General features: G+C 35.8%; 1 protein-coding gene across 1 annotated transcript in view; it reads left to right on the top strand.

The window, feature by feature from the left end:
- Window positions 1-18,756, top strand: part of LOC149781619 (calsyntenin-1-like) — a 108,275-nt gene that overhangs the window by 77,345 nt on the left and 12,174 nt on the right. Inside the window, exons 8-14 of the mRNA XM_089935664.1 lie at window positions 3,328-3,509; window positions 4,349-4,478; window positions 5,185-5,339; window positions 8,361-8,512; window positions 11,996-12,309; window positions 13,690-13,866; window positions 16,165-16,310. Coding sequence (XP_089791790.1) covers window positions 3,328-3,509; window positions 4,349-4,478; window positions 5,185-5,339; window positions 8,361-8,512; window positions 11,996-12,309; window positions 13,690-13,866; window positions 16,165-16,310 — 1,256 coding nt within the window. The remainder of the gene's footprint in view (window positions 1-3,327; window positions 3,510-4,348; window positions 4,479-5,184; window positions 5,340-8,360; window positions 8,513-11,995; window positions 12,310-13,689; window positions 13,867-16,164; window positions 16,311-18,756) is intronic.

The following is an 18,756-nucleotide window of genomic DNA, read 5'->3' as shown; positions in this document are numbered from 1 at the left end:
AAACACATGTATTTTGTATATCCTTGCTGCAGTCCCATTAAAAGGGCAACTACCTTCAAATCACCACAGAGGTGCCAGCTCTACTTGTTATACTCAATGGAATTCAGTAGCTGCCTTAAGTTATCGTATGTCTCTTTCATGTGGACAGCATACGCTACTGGAATAGATGGAAGAATGTTTCCATTGTGCAAAAGCACAGCCTTGAGACTCAGTTTCGAAGAGTCCACAAATAGTCTCCATTCTTGTGGGTCATGAGTGATTTTTAAAGCATTTATGAGGCCCTCAATATCGGAACAGAATATCAGATTACTTTCCTTTCTGAAGAAAGGCTCCAATTGCTGGTGGCGCTTTCGATATGCAGTAATTGTGACATCTTCTTCTAGAAGATTCCATTGTTGGAGTCTTGATCCTAGCAATTCTGCCTTGTTCTTTGATAAGTCCAAATCACGAATCAGGTCATTTAGTTCTTCCTGTGTTATTCTGTGTGGGGTTGATGATGCACCACAGTGAAAATCTGGATCACTGCATGCTGATGGACCAGGAGAAGAACAGGTCGACTCACCTTTGTCTTCGTCAGATGAATCAAGAGAATATTCTGCTGGAGGTTCTGGAATAGGAAGTCCCTCACCATGTGGAACTGGTCTCAATGCAGACGGAATGTTTGGGTAGACTATTCTCGACTTCTTTCGCTTCGTTATTCCGCCGGAAAGAGGAGGAACCAAGCAGAAGTAACAGTCATTTAGGTGGTTGCTTGGCTCTCTCCACACCATTGGGACTGCAAACGGCATTGATGACCTTTTGCAATTCAACCACTGTGAAAGCTGTGTTGTACATGTAGCACAGCATATATGCGGAGCCCAAGGCTTGTCTTGGTCACCAACCTTGCATCCGAAGTAAAGATGATATGCCTTCTTCACTTGAGAATTGATACTTTTCTTCTGGTTGGCAAATGTCACTTCCCCACAAATATAGCAAAAATTGTCCGCGGTATTAACACACTTTCGAGGCATTACTGTTCTTTATTGTACGTAAATGGATAAAATAATAAGTTTTATGTAACAGTAGCTTGAACTGTCTCGCACAACGTCTAAAATATTTTAAATGCTGAACCTATCTGATTGGGCTTTATATAGTACACTGCTTACGTCAGCTTCAGCAGCCGCCTGGCATTAGTATAATAGGCCTACACATGTATAGTACACTGCTGACGTCAACTTACTTCAGCAGCCGCATGGCATTAGTATTGCATTGCATCAGAAAATGATGCAATCAACTGTGGATGATGTGAGCATGATGGTATTATGCAATGTTACATCATTATTCCGGATGTTGCTGCAGTCCTACTGGAGAAATTTACACAGTGAAACATAGAAAATGAGGTATATGAATATCTTCAAAACGAGAGCCAATACAAATTTTTCACGGTTATATTCGTGTTCGGCACACCAAAATACTACAGATTAGGGCCTTTTCAAGTCAGTAATGATTTCACTGTTGACCAGTGTAATAGACTGTACAGATTGTTCTAATTCTTGATAACTGCAGTTAAAATTTTGAGAGTGGTCGAGTATTTTAAACAGTGCCTTCCAACTCCCCCCCCCCCCCAGTCTGTCATTGAATTCTTGCATGTCAGCTCACATAAAGCAAAGCTTAAAATGCTGAGGTGATGTATATCATCATACATAAAGCAAGCTTACATGGTAATGTATACTTTTGATCAAATTTACCAACCGGAAATGCTTATATTTAGCTCTACTGGTCATAGAGCAGAAGAACTTACGGGATAGTGTCATCCATCAATCCATCCATTGCTGCTTGGACATCCAATATTGCTACCATAGCAACTGTCTTTAATATCATGTTAATACTACTCCCACAGAATGGATGGCCAGATTAATATGGGATTTAAAACTCAAAGACATTTTATTATGTCTGGTTGGTACTACGATAAAAATGGTGCTGATCTCATGCCCATTATGGCCACCACAGCAGCCATCTTGAATGTTTTTTATTTTATATAACCAATGCTGGTTATGAATGGAATGTAATATTTAAATGTGGTTTTCATAAGATAGTTATCATTTAATGTTTTCTGTTGAGACCTATTGTTCAGTAAGATGTGAACCACTTAAGAATACCTACAATACATTGATTGATATTTGACTTTACAAGAAGAATTTCATGATCTATTAGGTCAAAAGCCTTTTGCAAATCAATCATTACACTACCAACTAACTTTCCTTCATCTAAGACTTTGAGCTACTTGTCAGTCTTAGAGGTAAGCACAGTTTGACAAGAATGATCTTTTTGAAAGCCATATTGATGTTTATGAAGTAGATTGTGATCTCTGAGATAATTCATAAAAGAATACATGCTTTTTAGTAATTTGGAAAGAAATGGAAGAATTGCTGTTGTTTTCATTCTCTTTTGATCCAGCGTCATGTAGAGATGTTACCTTGGCAATTTTTCATGATTGGGGAATTTTATTTGTTCTCAAACTACAATTGCACTGAAAGGTAAAATTATTAGCAATAGCAGATGCAACTGCCTTAAGAAGTCTTGGACCTATCATGTCAAGTCATGTAGATTTATTGATGTCACTACTCATGGATGATCATATTAAAGTGGGGTCTGCTCTGTCCTAAATGAAAAATGTGGTCTGGTGTCAAGTAGGTCTACCACAGCAACTGATTTTAAAATCTTATTATTACTGAATAATATCAGAGATGGCAGCTAAAAGAAAGGAATGGTCTTTTTGATCTTGATTTCCTGGAAATTCTTTTTGCCCAACAGTCTCTGTCGTTTTCAGGAACTCGTGTTAGTTCTTATTTTGCTATGATTTAATTACACTGGTTTGCCCGTTTACTTTGCAATTAAGAAAATACTTGCCCAAACAAACCTGATTATTGAGAAAATATTTGTTGGCAAGCAAAGATTTCAGCAAAGAACAGATGTATGAATAAAATCTTTAGGTATTGAAAAATAATAATAAAATATATTCTTTTAAAATTTGCAAGGCTTCTGATGCACAGAGAAAGAATATGTGGGCTGCAAGGCATTATGAATCAATAAATAGTGTATGAGTGATATAGCAATATGTGTACCTCATTAGATAATATTTTTTCACAGTTGTGTAATTAAACAGTCAAAATTTTCATTCCTCGATTTTAATGTTTGAAAAAGAAATCAAGATTAGTACTTTTCAGATTGAAATGTTCAAAGAAATGCCATTTTCTTGGCACAACATTATGGTGCCAAGGTTAAATTTTGTGTTTAGTTTTGCTTTTTTTTTCTATAAAGTTATGGACAGTCTTGCTATATTTTCAGACATGAATCGTCATCACTATTCTTGGTTTATTCACAATGGAAAGCTGATCTTTTTGCTTCGTCGAGAGGCAGAAGATGTTGATGATCTCCAGGTTTTCAAACCAGCTGAGTGGCGCTGGCATTTACCTCAGGTGAATGATGGAGAGTGGCATCACTATGCTATCAGCGGCAATGGGACACAGGTAGATTAACTTTACACACAGCTATTTACATTCAGAATGACTGAAAGTAACGGCTGTACTCAGAAAAAACCCGTTAAACTCTTATAATTGAAATTTCATTTATACATTATGTTATTTTGTTTGCATCATTAAAAAACAGAAATCTTTATTGAGTGTAGTAATACACGTTTGGGGTTTTCTGTTACGTAGCTATTTATAGCACTTGGGATTGTCGTGCATGGTTGTAATAAGGTCATCATAATACCAGTCCTTGAACCAATGAAAGCCAAATTTATTCAATTATTTTTTGTAAAAATTGTTAGAATTTTCTTTTCCTTTAATGCTTACTTTGTGTCTGCCTTCACTGGCAGTGTTTATCTTATGCTGTACATGTGACTCTATTTATAGAAGTGGGTATTCTTTGAAAAGTAGTTCTCCTTACAGTTCATACAGAAATAAACGCAATTCATTTTGATCACGTGGAAACATTCTGACCAATGGAAATGTTACTTTCCTTTACCAGCTACTGGCATTGCAATTAATAAATTAATCACTTAATTTAGAACTAATTTTTTATGCAAAGTTTGGATTACTTTTGGAATGACTCTGGCAGAGTTAGGTTGATTTTTGTCTTGCCTGCTTTAGCATCGATCTATCATTAATGTTTTTCTGCAAGCAGTGTGGTAGCGTAACAGTTTTGATTTTTTGTCAAAGGTTTTACGGTTTTTAGAAAGAAATTTTTGTTTTATTTATGCACCACTGCATGGCTTGTAGGTGAGACATTTTGTGCCATGTCACCTTTGTATGCTATCCTGTCTTTTAGGCCATGTCTTCAATGTAAACTGAATGTCTCATTACAGATGACACTTTACATGGATGGCCAGATGGTGATAGCAGATGATGACAATGAGGAAATAATTGATGACTGGCCACTCCATCCAACTGATAGGGTGCACTTCACAAAGCTGGTTGTTGGAGCCTGCTGGAGAGGTAAAAAATATAAAAAAAAGTCTTCCTTTTAAAATTATCTAGGTCATATGTACACTCATCAGGAGTGTAATTTGTTTGAATTGTATGACATGTTACAAATTTGATGTTCTGAGCATATTTCATTTTTACATTGGTAATAAATTAATTCTGATGTTGAAAATATATATTTATAGATATTTCACACTTTCTCTCCTTTACATTTTTAATCTTTATAATTAACAAATGGAAAGTGTTTTTGACTATGTCAGTCAAGTCTCCATGTACATACAAACTTTTGCCACACGAGTATTTGATTTTTGCTTACACTGGTGGAAGTACTGTTTTAACCATTCAAAAGACGAGTCAAGTTATTTTTTTTTATTTTAAGTATTTCTCTTGCCTAATTCATGAAATTAATTATAAATATGCAAACTTTGACAACCAAATCCATGAATTTTAGTATGCACAAAATGCCTTTTTTTCTACAAAACAGTGACAATTATACCCACAAAAATGAACGTAACCACACCAAATGCAAGCAACACAATATATTAGCCTTATGGTTGGCAAAGGAAAGTGTTCCATACATGCTGATGTCAACACAATGTCACCACCTGATGTTTTGCAGGAGTTGTAATGAACTGAATCCAAACCAAATGAATAACATAATATAAAAAAATTGCAAATATTTACAGCTAGTGACTTTTACAATTTTTTGTGCCAACAGGTAGTGATAAGAAGTATGTCCAGTACCTGAAGGGTTATTTGGCTGGACTGACCATCTTGAAGGGAAAGATGGAGAGTAGCCGTGTCATCAAGTGTCTGAACAGCTGCCAGGAAAGCTTGGACTTCAATGCTTTGCAGAAAATGTCTAGTGGCACTGTAAGCAGACTTTGTCTTACACAAATTATTTGCTGAGGTTTTATCCATGACATAGCATGACCCTGGTAGATGCATGCTTCCATCCTTGTGACCTGGTAAATGCATCCATCTGTACAATTTTTTATACCAGCTTTGACTTTGATGCTCAGCAGAAATGGTTGATGGTTATGTCCATATGTCTTACCAGTTTTTACGTTTAGGTCTCTGAGAAAGGGCATTCTTGTTTCATGAACATATTTCTAATTTACCACTTGCAGATATAGAGACTTTGGTAATTAGTGGTGCATGGTATTACTGGAGATACTGCAGTATTTTTCCATTGATACTTTCCATGGTACTTTTAATTTAATGGTACATAGATAATTTGCATTAGTAAGGAATGTACAGAAATTCCCAAGGAATCTTGCTGCACCTTTAATGATATTAACAGTCTTTTCATTATACATGTGTCAAAAAGTTCCAAAAATTATCCTTTGTTTTTGTTCCTGTCGAAACTTTGCATCTGTCACGGATTACAAATATAATTGTATATATAATCCTTTAATCCCGTGGACAGATTGAATGTCGTGAAATGTTCTGGCCAAATCTAACTTTTTTTGGGGAAAATATTGATTAAAAGAAAATAAACAATCCACAATCATGTTTGAGTTATTTAATAGCGTCTATCAATATGTATTCCTTTCTAAGACTGCTCAGCCAATGACTTTTAGGAACACTTTTGTTTTCTGTATGAATTGTACATAATTTCTCAAGTCTGCTAGATATTGTATTGTTTGTTGAGTGTTTATATTTACTTACTTGGGTGTTGGCATCCTATTCAGATTTATCTGCCTATTGTATCAATAGTATAGCTAGAAATTGGATAGTATCACTTCCCATTTTTATCAGTAATGTCTGTATCAGCTGTAGTTTGAGCGTAATCCCCCCACTTTAGTTTAGACTGTACAACAATTAATATATGCATATCGGATTCATATATTATTGGCCAGTTTAATTTTCAGAGGGGGTGTGATTTGTTTGGAACTGAACTATTTTCTTTTCTTTTATCTTGAGATATTTTATATCTTTTGTAAGTAATTTCATGGATATAATATGATGTTATCATGCTGTAAATAAGAACAAGATGATTTTTCCAGCTATTGACAGATGGAAATTAAAGTAGTGTCCGGCCATTGCCCAACCCCAGAACATTGAATTGTAGGTCCCTAATAAAATTGCGGTTTACTGTTTTACATAATTACAGTATGTTATGAAATACTGCAGTAGACTTTGGTACAAATTTTTTCGTGGTACCTAGCTCTGGTGGCAAAAACAGGAATTTTTTTGTCTGTTGGTGTTTTCATCTTCATGTGAACATAACTAGTTCCATAGACTTTAGCTTTACTGGTCATAGACCAAAGGAGTTTATGGGATTTGATGTTGTTAACAGAGTTCGATCTGTTAGCATAACTATTTTATTGCTATTTCTCCTAAATTACCTGAAGGATTGTCATTAAATTTTAATCACACAGACATTTCATGAGCTAGTTGGCCTAGTGTCAGATGGTGGGCATTCATTATGGCCATCACAACATCCATCATGAAAATCTTGTTACGGTTGTTTCTCCTGAATATGGGGTGATATCCAAATGTGTGTATGTGTGATTTGGATTTTTAATGTAGCTTTAACAATTATTCAGTCACATCGCTATGATGTCTGCAGTGTGACAGTTTATAGTGATGTCTAGCACTGGGGCATTATGCCTGCAGACATGTAGCATGATGTCCCACCCATCCACATTATCCTGAAAATAGGCCAACCAGTCCTAACACTAATCTCTTAATGCTAATTTTTTGTAACTAAATTAATATGATGTTTTGTTCTGGTCCTATATGAAAATAGCTTCTACCTAAAGTCCAGCATGCCCACCATATCAGTCATCTTGAAAATTGTCATCACTGCTCTAAATGGAAAGTCATATTGGCATGGGCTTTTCACCAAAAGACTTCTTATAATGTCTGCTTAGTCCTAAATGAAAATGCTGCTGCTTGCACATCCAGTAAAGCCACCACAATGGCCATTTTGAAAATCTTGTTATCACCGCACCTGAGATTATCCTTGTGCTACAAGACTTCTCACGATGTCTAGTTGGTCCTAAATGAAAACAGTGCCTCTCTTCAGTACTGTCAAACATATTAATCTTTGCATGTTAAAACTCGTGTAAGAAATCCAGTTTTCAATTACAAGTTATCATTACCTCTATTATTTTTAAAAAAAATATAAATGATGATCCCCAATGCCTCAAATTTTATTTTTCTCACAAAGTAATACATATTATCACAAAAAAATTCATGCGCATCACTACCAGAAATTGTCTCATCAGTACTAAAACGTAATTTTTAAATTAAACTTGTACCAGACTTAGGCATTTTTTAAAACTTGTGCTGTTACTACATGTGTACATTCTACATTTTTTTCTCCATTTCAAATGAGTACATGTAAAATAATGATGTTTGTGTTTGATAATGAGCAAGATCAGTACATATTAATAAGCAAGATCAGTGCTTATTAATGAGCAAGATCAGTACATATTAATGAGGAAGATCAAAGGTCAGTGCATATTAATGAGCAAGATCAGTGCATATTATGAGCAAGATCAGTACATATTAATGAGCAAGATCAGTACATATTAATGACCAAGATCAGTACATATTATGAGCAAGATCAGTACATATTAATGAGCAAGATCAGTACATGTTAATGAGCAAGATCATTGCATATTAATGAGCAAGATCAGTACATGTTAATGAGCATGATCAGTGCATATTAATGAAATGATTTTGATTCTGATTGGCTGAGTTTGTTACTACCCTGGAAGCCATATTTCTGGTCCATTTGTGATTGGACAGGAAATTTACATAGTTCCTTTTTCTGTGTATTCATTTCCATCAGAGGAGTAGAAGTAGGATGCATGTGAGCAAAGATATATTAACATAGAAAATTGCTGTCCATTTCTCTAGTTTTTCAAGTTGTGTTTGCAGGCCGTAAGTTTCAACAATGAGATGACTGAATTCAGCATCATGGGAACAAATGCCACAGAGGTTGAAGGTTTGCTGCAGGAAGTAACTTACAGTAATGGTCGGGCATACCCAACACCTGGCAGAAGGAACCTATCTATTAAAACCAGTGTCCAGTAAGTTATGCTTTGTCAGATATTTCAATATCAGTGTTTTCTTTGCTTTACAAAACTCATGAATTTGAGGGTTGCCTTAGAAAGATCACAAATGTTTTAGGTCATTTGTCCACCAAATTAAGTGAGCTTTTGTCATCTCCATGCTTCCATTATGTGTTGTCTGTCCTTCATTAGACTTGTCAGCCTTTACTGAATGAAAACTTGGTTTTTAGAATATTTGTGGAAAGACACTGTTATTAAAATCTGATGCCAGTGTATTTGCAGACCCACAGCTCTGTTTATATTTACACTCTTAATAGTTTCAGACAATATCAGTACAAAGTCAGGGGCCCAATTAACCAAGTCTAGAGGTGCACCTCAGTTGTTTTAAGGGTAAAACAAAACCATGTAGGCTTAGTCTCCAAAGAATTTTTCCTGCATACTACAATGTCTTTGATATTTATCTTGCATTAGCAGTACTGCTGTTAATATCCCTCCACTAAACTCTCTGACTTCTGTTTATTTATTTGTACTTAAGGGAGCACCTTAAATTTGACTCTCCAATTACTTCCGTCTCTCATAAAGTGACATTATTGCTAATACATGCTCTTTGTCATGGAATTTTTACAAAAGTGTCTGTGTTTGCAGACACACACACACACACACACACACACACACACAGGATTTTGTATTAACAGAATTTCTAAATATGAGGATATTTTATCATAGAAGTTAGAATTTTTCATTCATACTCTGTGGAGATTCAAACCTATATCTATGGGTTATGGCACCCATCAACTTGGCTGCATGCACCAGCCTCTATACTGTCTTGACTATGCACATATTACCCCCTCCCCAAATTATGTTATAAAGTCACTGGTTTAGATTAAATGTGAAGAAATAACAATACAGGTTTGAGATTTTTTAATTTGTACTCTGTAGAGATTTGCACCAGGGTCTGCAAGTAATGGTACCTATCACTTTGTTGCAGCAGCTGTGACACATTTCAGTGATCCTGCTTTGTAAAGTTCCTTCATATTTGGATGCCTCTTGTATAGTCTGTAACATGTAGCAGAACTCCCACTTTGCAAAGCCCCTTCATATTTGGATGCCTCTTGTATAATCTGTAACACGTAGCAGTGCTCCCACTTTGCAAAGTCCCTTATTCTGTTAATGCTGCATGTATAATCTATAATTAGAACATATTACCTGGGAACCTCATTATAAAGTCCCTCATTAAGCCACTGTCCTTTATGTAATGTATTGCGCTAACATGTTACAGTGGACCCACCTTTTATAGTCCCTTACTATGTGGCTACTTCTTGTATAATCTATAGCACTGACATGTTACAGTGGTCCCACTTTATAAAATCCTAAGCTGCACTGTTGCTTTTTGTATAATCTGTTGTAATAAAATGTGTTTAAGACCTAATTGATCAGTATAAAGTAATGGTCAAACTAGAGCCAGAAGATTGGGAGTAGTGACTTCTTCCTTCAGATAAAAAAGTGAAATGTGTGAGTTTGAGGGAGATGCAAGGGAGTAGTGAATTACATATATTTTCATTTGAAAATGTACATTTATTGATTTAAAATGTATTCCTTAGTGTGAGAACTACATAGAATGCTCTGCTCTGTTTGTGCTTTAAAGAGATTGATTATAAGGCTGCAAACTTATTTTACAATGTTTTGTTAGATGAGTGACAGTCATTTGAAAAAAATCTGACACTAGTTAAAAACAGTAGTCAAAACATTATCTACAAATATTCTGGGACTAATTTTCAAAAGGCAGCGTTTGTGTAAGAGTTCGGAAAAAAATATAAATACGTATTTTTCATTTTTATTAGCCTATACTATAGCTTCATGTGTGTCTAATTCATGAACCTGTTTACACTGGTGATTCTCATCAAGAAACAAAAGTTGCTCTCTTTGGCCTACATACAGCCTTGTACATGTCTTGACCATTTCAGTGAGACTATTGCATGGTTGTATGAGATCTCATCTTATGAATATATGGTAAAATGTTTCATTGATTTCTCAATCAAAATAGTTATCAGTGTAAGTTTTTTTAAGGAAAACTTGAAGTGCGTTTTTGGCAGAGAAGTCACCATTTTTGCACTAGACCAATAATTCAACTTGATTCAATGCTTAAGGGGTGACCCCCAGTAAAATCATGGCTTTTCGTCATAAATTCTTTACAACTGAGTTCCACATTAAGCAGCAATCATAGGTTTCTAAAGCACTTGATCTAGTTTTTATCATGTAAATGAAGGTCACATAAAAAAGCAATTCTAGCTGCTTTGGTATCTGTGCTTTTCATAAACAAGTTGAGCTTCAGTCATTCTTTAGTTATCATTACATTTTAACTTCCTGGAGGATTGACATGAAACTTCATTGTAAAAAATGTCAATGCTGTGATTTGGACAGCCAGTATAAAAATAGTATCACTACTAATTCTCATTGGGCAGTCAAATCTGCAAGTGGTTTTACTAAAAGCTTTTTAGTTGTTCCAGAATGAAAATACCACTGATATCCAATATGGCCAATATGAAAGCCTTCTTGAAAATTGTTTTATCAATTCTAGTGAACAAATGCCATATCAACATGGGGTTATCACCAGAAGGCGTAAGATGTTAGTCCTAAATCAAAAGTGTGCCAATCTGACCACCAGTATGGACACCATGGTGGCCATTTGGAGAATCGTGTTATAGCTACTGCTCCTGAATAGATGGCAATGTTAACATGGGTTTTTCACCAAAAAGACTTCTTTTGATATCTAGTTGGACCTCAGTGAAAATGGTACCTATCTTACACCCAGTATGGCTGTCATAATAGCCATCATGAAAATCTAATGTTTTCACTGCTACTGAATGGTCATGGGCTTTTCACCAGAAGACTTTTAATGGTCTCTAGGTTGTCCAGATAGAAAAGGATACTGATTACATCTCATATGGTTGCCACGGTGGCCAATTTGAGGCATTTGTTACAGCCAGGGAATAGCAGAGTTAGTTTCAGCACGACAGTTGAAATGAAGAAATGGTCTTATCTTGGATTCCTTGGAAAAAATTTCAGCCAGAAGAATATTAGTTTGGGACCCCTCCTTGCACACTAGCTATTATAATTGGACTCCTCCTTGCCCACTAGCTATTATAATTGGACCCCTCCTTGCCCACTAGCTGTTATACTTGGACCCCTCCTTGCCCACTAGCTATTATACTTGGACCCCTCCTTGCCCACTAGCTTGAGCCAAGCTATTGTACTTGGACCAATTTGTGACTCAATGTCATCATCTGTTAGAATTCATTTTAAAGTACCAACATTAACAGTTGCTCTAAATGTTTGGGGGAAATGCTATTTGTTCAAATCAACAGTGTAATTCAGTAATTTTTTAAGTCTGTTTTGGGTGTAAACTTGCAATAGGATGCAAACATTGATGAAAATTATAGAAATAGAAACAAAGATTATAGTAATAACATCTTACTTGTTCCTTGTTGGATCTGTTAACAGCTGTGGTCACACAGAGGAGATCCTTGCAACTGTTCAAAGCTATGTATTTGTCCAGCCTTCCCAAAGTCCTATCATTACAATCTCAGGAAAGAAATTCTACCATGCAACACCCACATCATTACGTGGTGGAGACCTCATCTTCAGAGACATAATTATTGAGGTTGATACACAACTCCCCATCCCAGACAAGGAGGTTGATATTGCAGAAGAAGATGTAGAAGAAGCCAAAGGACCATCGTATACTGTTGACAATAACTCTTCTGGTGACAAACGACAGAGGCTGGAATACAAAATGTCCAAGACTTTGCAGCAGCGTAAGTGTATGCAGTACCAGTTATACTTATGTTAAAGTTTTCATTGTAGACTTACATTAGAAGTCTCCTTATTCACCCACAAGCCCTACCATACCTCTCCACTGTTTCAATGCACCCATGTTCCCCCCCAACCAATACTTTCTCACACTATAGCAAAATAGTTCTGCACAGCAACTAAAATCCACCATCTAGTTACCAAACATTGTCTTGGGCTAAGGAAGAACCCTTTCTGTTTCAGGGTCCAAAGACCAAGATCACTGTAGCTAAAAAAAATGAATATGGTTTCCACACTGTAGTTGGAAATTTTAATAATCTGTATTACAAAACGTGGAGGGCTTATTTTTGGGGTTAGGCAAAACCTGTCAAGTTTTGGGTCTATATGTCAAAGACCAGGGTCACATTAATGGAAGGAAGAAAAACTATTTTCACACAGTAACACCTGTTCTCCAGTTTATAGCTACCAAATTTTGTAGATAGTTTGTACATACGGTGAGAAAGAACCTTATTAATTAGAAGTCAGAGATCAAAGTCATTGTGACTGAAAGAAGAAAAATGTTTTCCACGCAATAAAGCACAAGTATAATTTTAAGAAATGATGCTTTCTGCGCATTTGATTTAGTTCCAAGACCAAATACCTTATCCAAATGTTTAAACTGTTTTGATCCATCGGTCATTAATCTCCAAAGTCTGGCAGGCATCATGGAATAATGCAGTGAATAATAAACTTTATGCCATCAAGCCAACCCTAGGAGAACGGACTCCTTCCTACAGAATCATGCGTAGGGAGGAGTTAGTCCTTGCAAGAATTCGAATTGGTCATGCTTATATAACCCACTCCCACATACTAAAAGGTGAATACTCACCAGAGTGCATTTCTTACAATGAACCATTCACTGTTAAGCACTTTATGATAGAGTGTTTTGACCTGCAATCTATGCGCGATCAGTATACAATCTGCATGACATGAAGGAACTTTTTGATACAATACACATCACTTGTATTATAGAGTTCCTGAAAGCAGTGAACGTTTACTCTAAACTCTAACTTTTATGCTATCACCTAGATTAGTTTTATGCAATATATATACCATCCCTTTTTTCAATACCTTTTCATCAGTCTTCATTAACACATACCATTTACATCCCACATTGATTGTGAAGCTTTATTTTTCACCGTTACCATCATATCATTTTAATTTCAACTATTTGGTTTTTATATCGCTGGTTGATAAGAGACTTTTTATAATTTTTAAAAGATTCTACATATAACATTTTGTATGGCGCTAAATAGCCTAACAGTGCTGATGCGATATTAAAATACAATCAGTCAATTAACCATAAGCTCATACTATGCCATTATGTTTTGTTTTGTGCTATACAGAAGACACCAAGGCAAAGAATGATGCAAAGGACAACATTCTGCTGGACCGCTGCATGATTCGCACTGAGCCACAGTTGAACCTCCATGTTGAGCATCTGACCCTGCCACAGGACCTGATGATCAAGTTTAACATGAGATTAGAAGGCAGCGAGACCAATGCTGGTCTTGTTATTATCAGTAAGTGTAATTGATTACTTTTTTGATCGATTGTATATATAACAACACATCAGAACCGTTTACTGTATGATTTCCTTTTCCAAGAAGAACTCAATAAAAATATGGTCTCTGGTTTAGGGTATCACTTTTATGTGCATAACAGTTTTCCATACCAATGGTGTATGCCCAAGTTCTGTTCATGTAAGGGGATCATCGCTGTTATAACTAATGTGCCTGAGATGTTCTGTTCCTCTTAAGCCAAGAGTCTGTGTGGTTTTGATTAAAGCCATGATATGCGCAATGTTCAAGTCTAATGTTGTGGAGAACTGATGACAAGCAAACAAAAATCAGTGGGATTTGGGATTAGTCAGCATAAATGATAAATTAGGGTTATCAGTTGAGGTAAAGGGGGTAATGTCAGTTCTTGCTTCTAAGTTAGTTTTAGCTGCAACTGTATAGACTTGTGTCAGCCTGACTTCTGTTCATATAGGCTCCTCCCTGTTTATAAATGAAGTGCCTGAGATGTTCTATTGTTCTGATGCCCTTAATTCAAGCTTGTATACAATTTTGATTGAAGCCATGACATCAGAAGCATATAAGTTTGTTGTGAAAAAGTGTTGACAGATAACATAAAGCGGTATTATTTGTGATCAATTAGCATAAATGATAAGATAGGGCTTCAAAGCAGTAGTGGTAACAGGTTTACCATATATAATCACTTATATGTTGGGTCCAGCTGCAAACTGTATTGACTAGAATCTACCATCTCACAATGTGCAACTTGAATAGACATTTTATAATCAGTAGAACAAACTGCTATAGACCCTGATCCGCTAGAGCATTATTATGTTGTGTACGGTTAGACTTAAAGGCTTGTATAGATGGTACTCCCATTCTAACAAAAAAATAATGCACAGGCAGATCAAGGTCTATAGTGGTTCTGCTGATTACTTCTGAAACCTGCATAGATCTGCCAGTACATTATGTATTTGGCACATTAGGATTGATGCTGTTTGCAGTTATACCTCACTTATAAGTGAGTATAGACAGTAACCCTGTTATCGTCATTACTATGGAGTCCATCTTATTCTATATACAGTAGAATTACACATTTTCATACCTTCCTGCCAAGTTGCAAAAATGTCTACTTTATACAAGTTTGGTTTTATGTATAGTCTTGGCTTATTCACCATCAGCAGGTTGTCTGCTATTAATTTTGGCAAGAAATGACACTGAATTTTTCATGCATTCCACTGATCCATATTTTATGAAAGCCTTCATAAAATACTTTGTTTAGAGAGTATATTCTCACCATCATCTTATTATACAGGCGCTTGCTGGAGAGTACAGGGAACTTCAGACACATACCAATACCAACTTTCAATTTGATATAAGCACCATTTTTGGTATTCTTGTCAGGAAAAGGATGTTGGAAAAGCTTTCATTGTTCAATTTAAATTCACTTTGATTTTAAGGTTGTTCCTTTAAAGCCTGTGACATAGTGATGGCAGTTTTAACAAAATATATGCCAAGATAGTTTGGGTCCAGAATGACAAATTGTTTCCTCATATTACAATTGCTTCATTGGGTGGTCAAAATAAGTGGTTGGGGAAGTCTGCCTTAAACTTAAACAAAAATCCTGTCATCAAACTTGTATGCAAAGTTAACATTTTAAGTGGGTGACTTAGTCACCCACTTTGCATGGCAGCATGGCCTTTGTATGAACAAAAACTCCACAAATGTGTGACCTAACTTTTAGTTGCAAAAAATGTTTACTGCACTTAGAACTGACATTACATCAGGCAATTCATGCTTATTGCATTTGGTGATAAGGAAGGCAGATAATCAAAGGATCAGCAACACTGGAGAAAAAAAGCCATATGCATTATTTGTGAGGTTTTGAAAAAGCAATGATGTTAGACCAGCTGTCAGTGTTTGTATAGTAGACTATTGACTCGTGGGTAAAACTAGGGATATTACTTCACTCAACTACTGATTAGGGTCAAGAGGTCTGGAAATATCAACTCTTGAAAAGATTATAATGCGTTAAGACAATTGGAATAATGTGTCTGGACCATAGACAGATCATGGCAGCCTGGTGATGCAGCTTGCAATTTAATTTAAGTCATTAGGTTGTTTGGCAATATGACCATTTGACACTCCCTCTCAGAATGAAACTTGATCAAGTCAGCAAAAGTGGAAACCTAGTCTGATGTATTTTTAACTCCAAAACAAACTAGGTCTTTTTAAGCCCAATATGTTGGCTCTTGCTTAATAAGGAAGCAATTTCCTGTCTTAAAACAAGTTTTCCTTCCATAGATGCTGATCAAGTGAAGAACTATGAAACAGTAATCCAGGGAATTCAGTATGTGCACCAACGTGGTGAAGACATCAACAGTCGCACATTCATCATCAGCTGTTCCTCCCAGAATGGCAGGTTTACCAGTAATGAAATGGAGGTCCAGGTACCCGAATCAGAATGATCTATTCCTTCTTTTATTTTTCTTTCATTACTTACTTCCTCCCTCCCTCCCTCCCATGGTACACATTTTAATAAGATATCAGTTGATACATAGTTTACAATATAAAAATGTTTGCCAGAGAATATGGTTGAAACCACTAACCTTGAAAGGGCCACAGATAACCTTCACACCAGGGTTTCAATAACATTTTCCATTGTTTTTTCACTGTTTCCACATGTGTTGTGACCTACAATTCCATATTATCAAGAGTTCATTTTAATAGTTTTATAATTCACAGCCATATTATGGCAAATACCATTGAAAATTATCTTCAGATAAGGTTAGTGGATGACTTGTATTGGAGGTAAGGAGAAGCCAATCAATATTGTGCATTCAAAGATCATGGTCAGTGTGGCAGATAAAGGAAAGATGGTTGCACAGGACTCATGAAAACCACTCATCCTGGCCTTGTAAAAATTTGCTGTACCAAATAAAACTTTACTTGTCCTTGGGACCATAGGTAGTTTCATACAGTGATATCTGAGAGCATTTTCTACCTGTAACAGCATTGCTTAACATTTGGTGTGCATTGATTGTAAATAACCTTTGCCTAATTTGCCTGCATGTTGTCAGTCTTGAAACTATCAGAAAGGAATGTCTTTGTTTTGTTTTACACAGATACCCAGTGTAACCTTGAAATGTGTAAACATTATGTACATATAATGTTGCAGTTTTACACATAGCCCTCAAATTCCTAATGGTGTTTACTTTTTACAGTGACACTTGTCCGTAATTTAGGCATCATTTTGCCCTGGACAAAGCTTCCCTTTCATCAATCTATGTGATGTGTCTGTGTGTGCATGTATGAGTCAGACCACAGAAGTTAAGACGGAATGTCAATAACAAAAAATTGTGTTTTCCTCTGACTGGGTAATGTTATAGTTGCTCCAGGTAACCAGTATTTTCCAGAATTAAGTTCTGTTGATACATTTTCAGGATGAAGGGAAGTTGCCAGTAAATATTTCAATACGTATTTAATTTCTTTTCACAAGAAATATGTTGCCAATTTTCACACAATGCATGCTGTTTTAATCTATTTATAAAGCTGATAATGTAAACACAATAGCTGATTGGTCAAAATTTGTCTGGAATAATGACCTACAAATGTAACAATGTTTTAGCCAATCAGCAGTCTTCCATTTTCTTGTGCCCATTAGTGGTTCTTTAGAATGGAGGTTTGACAAAAATGGATCAATTAGTTCGAAAGCTGGCAAAAATGGAGACAGTTGGAGTTCTTTCAAATGCAAGTTAGTGTTTACTTGTGGAAAGTAATTACATATATAAATATTTGTTGATGTCTTTACATTGCTGTGACAATGTGCTAAAAATGCTGCACTGTCTTGAAAATACTGATGATCTAAGGGGAGTTTCATCATAGTTCATAAAACTAAACAAGATCATTGGTTATTTAAATTGGTGATTATATGGGGTGAAACGATGCGCCTGTGCCATGTATTGATAAGATTATGATAAACAGCTTTCTGTATTATGCATTATTGATACAAATATCAACAGGATGGTCTTTCCATCTTTAAAAGGTCTGACATTAGTAGGTGGTGCACTTTTATGTGTGATGATATTGGTTGTATTTCCAGTATGAAGATTACAGACATAGACTTGGCATATATTTATATGCCATTCTCATCATCGACAAAATAAAAAAATAATAACTTTCAAAACTGACTACCTGTTTGTTGTCAGTGATTTTAATTCAACCTTTTAAGTCACTCCCAGCTGCACCATTTGATCAGATGCATGAGTAATCTTGACCACCACACCGTTTGTTTTGTACTACATGAATGCTTTAAATACATAAATTTCATGTCTTCACTTGGAAGACATTAACATGCTATCGTCAGAACAGAAGAAATAGTGCAATTTTCTCGGGCATGGAAAATCTCATCTAGAACAAGTACCAGCATGGGATTGTGGATGAATACTGATACAGTCTATGACATTGTACTTCCTGCAGATGCAAAACAACTGCCATGCCAACAGGTACTTGTTTTTGTTAGTTAAAAAGGAAAACTATTGACAACATCCACTCTCCATCTATACATAAAATAAAAATTTACACAAGATGACAGACTTGTACAGTTTTAAATCTGACCCCTCATTGATTCTGTGCCAATTTATTTAATCCACTGACTTGTTCCTGATTAATTATCTCAGCATAAATAGAAACATTCCAGTTTGCTTCTGTTGTGTGATATAGGTACTTTACAGATCATTTTTACCAGAAGTTTTTCTGTTGCTTTGCCAGTACATCCTATGCTCTAATTGGTGGTTTTTGTTTACCTTGGTCTGGGGCAAACAGTAACCACAAATCAGAATTCAGTGTAACGTAATAGTATATCAGTATGGCAGAAGTATTCATACTTCAATGTAT

This window comes from Sinohyriopsis cumingii, chromosome 15, assembly GCF_028554795.1.
Source record: "Sinohyriopsis cumingii isolate HCF-2022 chromosome 15, ASM2855479v2, whole genome shotgun sequence".
In the NCBI taxonomy this organism is placed as follows: Eukaryota; Metazoa; Mollusca; class Bivalvia; order Unionida; family Unionidae; genus Sinohyriopsis; species Sinohyriopsis cumingii.
This window is presented reverse-complemented; position numbering and strand designations above follow the sequence as displayed.